The sequence below is a fragment of the Pyrus communis genome, chromosome 3 (genome assembly GCF_963583255.1).
Source record: "Pyrus communis chromosome 3, drPyrComm1.1, whole genome shotgun sequence".
Lineage (NCBI taxonomy): Eukaryota > Viridiplantae > Streptophyta > Magnoliopsida > Rosales > Rosaceae > Pyrus > Pyrus communis.
This window is the reverse complement of record NC_084805.1, coordinates 27,619,821-27,628,876: the sequence shown is the minus strand read 5'-3', so window position 1 is coordinate 27,628,876 and position 9,056 is coordinate 27,619,821. Positions and strand designations below refer to the sequence as shown.

The 9,056-nt window shown below is 35.3% G+C and overlaps 1 protein-coding gene across 1 annotated transcript; it reads left to right on the top strand.

Moving 5' to 3' along the window:
- The first annotated feature begins 3,941 nt into the window (after nt 1-3,941).
- Nucleotides 3,942-5,021, top strand: LOC137728710 (transcription factor bHLH162-like). The gene is made up of 3 exons (XM_068467452.1): nt 3,942-4,154; nt 4,338-4,691; nt 4,782-5,021. Exons 1-3 carry the CDS (start codon nt 4,002-4,004, stop codon nt 4,869-4,871), a joined length of 597 nt encoding a protein of 198 aa, XP_068323553.1. The 5' UTR covers nt 3,942-4,001; the 3' UTR covers nt 4,872-5,021.
- Nucleotides 5,022-9,056: the final 4,035 nt, after the last annotated feature.

The following is a 9,056-nucleotide window of genomic DNA, read 5'->3' as shown; positions in this document are numbered from 1 at the left end:
AAAATTACAAGACGGTAAATCATTTATGTGTATTTCTCCCAAACTTGACTTATTAATTTTTTTCAATTGTGGCATTTAACAAGGCCTGCTGCCGTGTCCTGCATGTTTGGAGGTACAATGCTCTTTCAAAATGCCTCTCTATGAATGCTACCTCACAATTCAACATAAATTTCGTGCCAACAGTAAAATATTGTAACAAAAACATGAGAAAACGTATAATCTAAAAAGAATGATAGAAAATTCATGAAGAGTTTTACTTTCAAAAATGTCTTTTTAGCGTCCTAAACGCAAGTGTGAAAGTTGTGGTCCATAAATTAAGTGACGTAATCTAAGTGACGTAATTTGCCAATAAAGTACCAACTGACGTGATTTAAATGCTTAATTCTTCCTTTTTGACCAGAATAACCAATGAGAAAGCAAGCAAATTCCCTTTAGCAAATGGCAGACTAGTTTGATGAATTCAAGTTCAATAAGAAGACAAAAGTAAACTACAAAATTCGTTAAGTATATTTTTAAAAGAAGTATAAAGTTCAAATATTATTTCCGCTTGATTAACTTGGAAACAAAAGAAGTGAGAGAAGAATATTGAGGAAAACTTCCATCGTTTATGAAATGAAAATAAATTTGATATACGAATACTTCAATCAGACACGAACGATAAAATATATTTTATAACTTAAGTCACGTAATATGTGTTGCAAATACAAAATAATAGATCGTTAGTGACAACAGATTTTCGATACACATTCATTTTTACATTCATTTATATTAGTTTGAAGATTGTGTGTAATGATTCATTAAGAAAGTTAAATGAAATAGTGATTACTGCCTCTCTAAGTCTCTCCTTCCTCTCTCTCAAACCTCCGTTCTTTTGTACGTGTTAAAAGGTTTCGGTACTATGGTTAACATTTTTCACACACCCTTGTTAACTTTTTTGTCATTAATCTTCGTCAATTCATTCGATCCACGGCAAAAAATAAAAATAAAAAAATAAAAAATAAAACGATGTATAAGAAGTAAAAATAGGTGTGTGAATAAAATAAAAATAGATGTGTAAATAACACTATCCTAAAATTTCTCCCACCCTAATCCCAACACATAACATGTACCAAAGGAAAGGACCCAAAGGAAAGAAAGAGGAATCTAGACCATTAACACCCAGCTAATTGGCTCCTCCAAGTTATGGTCAAATATTTGATCCAATGAATTGTCTTGGTTGGAGAACTGCAGTAGGGACTTTTACCATATGATATATGAAGTCTTGTGGCAAGTTGGAAAGTCACTACCAATCAAAAGAATAATACTTAATTGTGATGCAAAAATAGACATCCGATATGAAAGTTTTAATTATATTTCATATTTTTGTGGAAGTGCTTATGTACGAGTCTTGGTCATTATTTTTAGTGGCAGACCGGCCAATTCAATCAACTTTAGTTCATGGCAGATGCCACGAGGATGGGGACCCTTTTTGTTCCTTTTGCACTACTCCAAACTTACCAAAACAGAATGAGATCCACTTCAGAACTCTCTAGAGTATGAGGATCAAGAGATCTGAGCTGTTGAAGAAAAAGAGACTAGAGCCGTTCGAGTTTGGAAATTTTTGTGAAGTGCGCAAATTAAGGTTTGGTAAATTACTATTCACCGCTTTTTCTTTGCTCTGTGTAATCTTCTGCCGTTCTACGCCAACATTTTGATTTGGATGTGGGGAAAGATAAGATAATGCTTAATTTTAATGAATATGTCTACGAGCACTGGCAATGAAATTGACAGGTTTTGTTATAGTGGAACAATCTGGTTACTATGCATGGAATCGATCAAATTATCGACTACAAAGGTCGGAATTTTGGTTCTAAAACTAGGGTTAGGGTTCAGGGCGGAAAAAAAAAAAAGCTGAGTGATGATACATAGTTTTGGAAAAAAGGATCCGGCAATGATTTTTTTTTCTAGGGATTCTTGGGATTTCGTGATCTCAGTCGTTTAATGTACATCGTGTGGTTAGAAATCATTTCAAATTTTAAAATTTAAAATTAAATATGAATAGTATATAATAAAAATTGACCGCATGATATACAATGAACAGATGAGATCACGGGATCCCTAAAAAATGATCCGAGTTTCCTTTTCCTAGTTTTAGTACCATAAATCTAACCACTGAAAGTGTAAAAAAAGAAACTTGTTCGCATCACAAAATGTATTTAATTGTATTACGTACATATCGAGTAATTTGTGTGAAGAAATCTTATGTTATTTATCTATCATTTCGGTTTTGTAATGATTACTACAGGAAAATCAACTGTGAAGCCTAGATACTTCTTGGCATTCGCATTTCAAAGAGATCATCCCTATGATAATTTAGTTAAGAATATGATAGCTAGTTACGAATATGTGGTGAGAAATGAAACGACGTAGCAAGAAAGATTTGAACACTCAAAGGATCAAATCGAACAACAAGATAATCAAGAGAGACTATGTGTCTCCACCTTTTGTGCATGGAGAAAGCAACGATGGCCAGGTGGTATGGGAATTAGAGAGACTATGCATCTCATTTGTTCCTTTCAGATTTAATATAAAGTAAACAGATATCGGTAACTTTAGTTTCATAAATCTCAAGAAACAGCAACCACTTATACGTGGATGTGGTAGTTACACCTAAAGCTGCTTTGAATAATATTTCTTTGTTATACTGTTTCCTGATAATCATATAGTGCTCCTGAAGTTTTCTGTCGGAAAAGAAGGGAAAAAAAAAAAAAAAAAAAACACCATTTTTTAATATGTGAATGCAGATTAAAGTTGCAGCAGGATATCATCTTTAATTATTGGTTTCCTCATCACATGTATAACATTTATATGCCTAATTGAAAAGGGAAATAGTATCCCTTTGGCCTGATCGACCCTCTTCGAGCACGTGTAGAGATAAGTGGAATATAGCCAACCCAAATATGAGTTCGATAAGGTTGATGAGGAGTACGGATTATCTATGAATTTTAGAATGCAAACTCAAATATGAGAAAACGAAAAGGAACAATTAAGCTCAGTTTAGTTAACTAGCTACTTCATAAGATTAACGAAAAGGAACAATTTCGCTGTTTGTTGTTTCTTAAGATTGGCGATTTCGGGTTTCTTTGTTTGATAATATATCCTCCAAATTGAATGTTTTACCCTTGTTTTTTGTTGTTGTACTCACGAGAGGTGGCAGTTAAAGAATAAGTGTTAAAATTACTAGGTTTTGAATAGAAAATGAATGAGGCATTATATATTTATGTACTACATTACGTTACATGATTTAAGATGGGTCCCTTGCATGTGTTCAAGGTTTGTATGGCAGAAATTGACTCGTTGGAATTTCGCTTTCTTTAGGTTGTAGGGTGCAATGTGACATGCCAGCTCATCATTTTCACACTACTAAAATCGGCACAATTTGAACTTAAAATAAATGGTCTTGGTTTCACGTAAAATCTGCCAATAACACGAAGGAATTTTTACAAGAACAGTTAATCTGCTAAATTTCGTTTTCATCAAGCTTTTAATTGATTCGTAAACATCTCTACTACTGTGAAAGCCGAAAATTGCACAGTAGTAAATGTGTTTTCCTTTGTCAAATGATTGGTCAAGAACAATGGCGGGTTTGTGGGACCTTGTTAAATGATAGATACTAAGTGTGGTCATTTATATATACAATTATATGTCTATCATATAATGAGAGAAATAGATTTAAAGTTATAAACAATCGGTTATAAGACAGATTTTCTTCTAACAAAACGAGAGGGAAGGGTCCTACTGCCTTCTGAAATCTGTAAACTTTTTCCAGTAGCATCTTGTGATAGAGTACTGCTTTTCACCTTTGGCTTTCTTTCTCTCCTCTTGCTGAGCGTCTCAATTATAAAGGCGCGCAATATACCACAAATTGAAGACCAATATTTGTTTTTATTTGTACATCATCATCAAGTATTTCAATTTGCAGGTGGATATTGTTTGACATCTTTCTAGTTTGGAATAAATTGATGGAGAAGTGCCCTAGTTCATCTAGAACTGATAGGAAAACCATAGAAAAAAACAGAAGAAATCAAATGAAAGCCCTATTCTCCAAGCTCAATTCTCTTGTTCCCCACCGACGATCAAGGGTCTCTCTCTCACTCTCTGAATCTTCTTTGTGGGTGTGTAATTGTTAAGATTAGACTGTAATTGTTAAGATCATGTTTTCTTGTCAGACTGCGTGTCTGTTTATGTAATTGTTAAGATTAGATAATTCAGACTCACAATCTAACGACACAACATTTGTATGCTAATACAGGCATGCTAAAAGAAATGTGTTTTTGTTCATGGGATTATTGTTGCAGGAAGCGTCGCTGCCGGATCAACTAGATGATGCTGTAAACTACATTAAAAAATTACGGACAAACTTGGAGAAGTTGAGGGAGAAGAAAGACAGGCTAATGGGAATCGAGAAGAGCAGTCATTGTAATGCAGGGTTTGGCCGCAGTGGTGGAGCAATAACCGAGGGATTAAATTCATCACCATTGGTTGAGATTCATGAAATGGGTTCAGCTCTAGAGGTTCTGATGATAACCGGGCTGGATTACCAGTTCATGTTCAATGAGTCGATTCGAGTGCTTCAAGAAGAGGGAGCCGACATTGTTAATGCCAGTTTCTCAGTTGTCGAAGATACTATTTTTCACACAATACATTCCAAGGTAACTAAGCAAACAACCACACAATTAATCGTAATTTTTTAGACTGTACTGTAATTATACACATTTTTATAGTCTGCGCATATACTGTAGGTTAGAGAGTCTGCAGCACCAGGCTCAGTAGCTGCAAGGATATCGAAGAGACTAAAAAAGTTTGTGAACGATCAAGATGGTGCATTTTGAACCTATAAATATATGATCTGTTTCACTGAAGTACAAGTCCTAATGTCGGTTGTTGATCTGAATTTGGCCTTCTTAATTAATTATGAGCCTGAAGCTTATCAAAATTACAAGTCCTAATGTCGTTTGTTGATCTGAAGATTTTATTTTCAAGTCCTATGGCCTCTATATATATGTTTACATATATTTAAAGTTCAGTTAGCATGAGTACTCACCAAATGAGAGCTACACACACACACACACACACACACACACATATATATATATATATATATATATATATATATATATATATATTATAGCATTCTATGTATATAATTTCTTCTTAGTTACCATTTTTACTACGTACAGTTTAATGACAGAAATTATTTGAATCTGTGGAAATATATATAGGAGATATAGTCAGGTAGACAACAAAGAAAATCACAATGCTATTGGGATCGGAAAAAAATAAAAAATGCTAGACCATCGATTCCTTACTTGCAAAACAAGGGATATTTGAATTACAAATTCTCCAATCACATTTCCTGATTGCTCATCGCTCCGTTCTTTTGATTTTATTGCATGTGAAGGAACTAAGTTCTCTCCTACATCAAAACATCAATTAAAAGGTAGAAGAATTAAGCACCATAGATATTTATTGTGTTTGAGTTCCGAGTTAAAACTCTCTCCCAGTTGTAGCGTAGCAAGTCACACCTCATGAATCTAATTATTTCTTGACTGAATATATTTTGCTATATGTGTGTGTGCGTGTGGACAGTATGAGCATCGTTTGGCTGTACTGGAATGAAATTTGCAGAAACAGTGGATACGACAGGAAAATCTGAGTAATTCTAATACGTTATGGAGCAACTGGTGTATGTGGGAAAGCCCTTAGTATTCTTGATTAATAGTTCTGATACGATATGGAGCAGCTAGAGCAATGTTGATTAATTAAGATTTAGTGGTGATGAAAAGTCTTTGATTCTAGGGTTTAGGGTTCAGAATTAGCTTAATTAGTATTGTCTTATGAAGACATAACTCAAATGGATTGATGGCCGTCAAAACTATAACAATCCACCAGCTAGCTTCACAAAAATTAAAACATATCTAATCTACTTGCCAAATGGTTCCGTCCTCCGAGCGGTCGTCTCAGAGTAAACTTGATGGAGCCTAGAATGAATCCTTAAAGTTTGTGGTGCAAGAATAGTGGTCAGAGACTCATACGGTGTCTTTGTGGCTGCGTTCGTCAGAAAGTCGGCCAATGTTTTCTCCCCTACGCAGGCTGAAGCTATGCCGGTTCATGCGGGGTTAGCTTGGACGACAGAAAGGGGTCTCAAAATTTATTCTTGAGAATGATTCTCTCCAAATCACTTCGGCGCTGCTGGAGCCTTCTCTTAATTCGACAATGGTTGGTCCAATTGTAGAAGATGCTAAGGCCTTGCTTAGGTCGGGCACTGGAGTCACACTTTCCCACATTCGCCGCCAAGCTAATGGAGTTGCCCATCATCTCGCCAATTGCTCTTCAGGTTGATGACTATGTTTATATCTACAAGCTAATGGAGTTGCCCATCGTCTCACCAAAATTGCTCTTCAGGTTGATGACTATGTTTATATCCACAAGACTACACTACAATATCGCAATTAAAATTAAAGTTGATAAATGTGATTCAGAATAAGAAAGAAACTACAAAATTAATGAAATTAACACTCAACCATCTAATGTATTGTGAGAAAATGTACATGGCAGATGATTGAAGCTCGTGTTAATAAGTGGGAACACTAACTTGGGCAACTGGTCTAGTAACCAACATCTACCTAGTTGTTTAGGATTTTACTTACGTTTAATTGTTTGTTAAATTTCAATTTCTAATAGAATTTTAATTGTTAATTAGATTTTCCAGTATAATTTTAATTGTGAATTTAATTTTTATTTTCGTACTTTACTTGATGCCAATTAAACCATGAGAGTTTTCTCAATTATTGTTTTTTTACTATTTTTATTTTTGGCGTCAAACGTTGTGTAATTACTTAGGGCTCGTTTGAAAGTATTTTTAAAATGACTACAAGTGTTTTAGATAAAATATTTTTGAATTCCAAAAGTACTTGAAGCGCTTTATCAGGATTCAGATGCATTTTACTAAGAATTGGTTCCAAAAATATTTCCAACAAAAACAATTTCAGTCATTTTAAAAGTACTTCGAGATGCCACTTAGGTCATCTCCAACTGAAGGGTCTAGAAGGCCGAAAATAGCCCGAAAACCGTCTCCAACCAAGGGCCAGGCTAAAGGGCTCATGGGCCCCACAGGACAAAAAAAGAGCTAAAGGGCCAACCGGCTAGCCCAACCCAGCCAGCCCCTGGCGGGGCCACAAATTTGAATGCAACGGCTAACTGACGTCAGCCGTTATATTTGATTCTTTTTTTTACAAAATTAAAAAAATTAAAATTAAAATTCTATTTTTTTTTTCCTATAACTTCCTAAGCCCTTAAACAACATTAAATAACATTAAGTAACATGAAACAACATTAAACAATATTAAACAACATTAAATAACATTACACAACATAATAAAAAAAACATTTAACAACATGAAACTTAAAAAACATTTTTAAAAACATTTAACAACATAAAACTTAAACGCCTGCTCCATGCTTCTTTTGGCCCAAAGATGTGCAACAAGATCATGTTGTAGGTACTTGTTTGTGGCACAGGAACATATCATCCTATAACGCCTCATGTACTCATTTAAAGAGATACTATCACTCTTGGATTCAAAAGCAAATTAGGTCCATCATATATTTTTGCACGGTCCCTTCTTGACCTATTTGGATCCTCTTGGTCGTCATCAGCCCTTCTTGACCTAGTTGTAGTTTTTAAATTTAATTAATAAATTATGTTTGGCCTTATGGCCCTCGGTTGGAGATGGTTTTTTGCCACAGGGCTATGTTTGGCCCTCGGTTGGAGATGGTAAGACTATCTCCAACCGAAAGGTCTAGATGGCCGAAAATATCCTAAAAACCAACTCTAATCGAGGGCTAGGCTAAATGGCTCATGGGCCCCACTGGACAAAAAAGGGCCAAAGGGCCAACCGATCAGCCCAAAGGAGCTAGCCGTGCCAGAATTTGAAAACCAACAATAACTAGCTGATGTCAGCTAGCCGTTATTTTTTAATCTTTTTTCTTTTTTCTTTTTACAAAATTTGTTTTAAAAATTGTAAAAATTCTTTTTTTTCTTCCTATAACTTCCTAAATCATTAAACATTACATAACATTAAGTAACATGAAACAACATTAAACAATATTAAACAACATTAAATAACATTAAACGACATAAAAATAAAACATTTAACATGAAACTTAAACAACATTTTTAAAAATATTTACCAACATAAAACTTAAACACCTACTTCATGCTTATTTTGGCCCAAAGATGTGCAACAAGATCCTGTTGTAGGTACTTGTTTGTGGCACGGGAACGTATCATTCTATAGCGCCTCATGTACTCATTTAAAGAGATAATACCAGTTCTTGGATTGACAGGCAAATTAGGCCCATCATATATTTTTGCATGAGCTATTCTTGACCTATTTGGATCGTCTTGGTCGTCATCGGACTCTTCATCAAACTACCCATCTCGCTCATCTTCCACAATCATGTTGTGTAATATGATGCAAGACATCATGATGGAGTCCAACTTTTCTTGACTCCACCTTTTTGCCGATTCGCTGATGATCCTGTCATGCCTGGAAACCCACGGTCTTCAGCTTTGCGAATGAGCCGATCCAGATCTTCTTGATTTGGCTCACGGAGGTACTTGTCTTTGTAAAGCTAAACAATTGTGTCACAAAATTCAGCAAGAGTATCAAGGCATGTAGACTCAGACATACCATAGGTTTGATCCATCGAATCAGTTGGGGAACTATAGGCCATCATTCGGAGTGTAACAGTAACCTTCTGATGAGGTGAGAAACCAAGGTGGCATGCTCTACCCCGCTTCTGTTGACAGTATGGATTGACCTGCTAAACATCACGAAGTAAACGCTCGAATGCATGACGCTTTATCCGAAAGCGACATCTAAAATCATCTTCTGTGTACACCGAGTTAGGGTTGAACTAGTTGTTCATCAGATTGGCATGCGTCATTGCTCTGTTTCGTGGTTTGTAAGAGTGACCAACAATAGAGCCATCCCATTGAGGTTGTTCCTCAA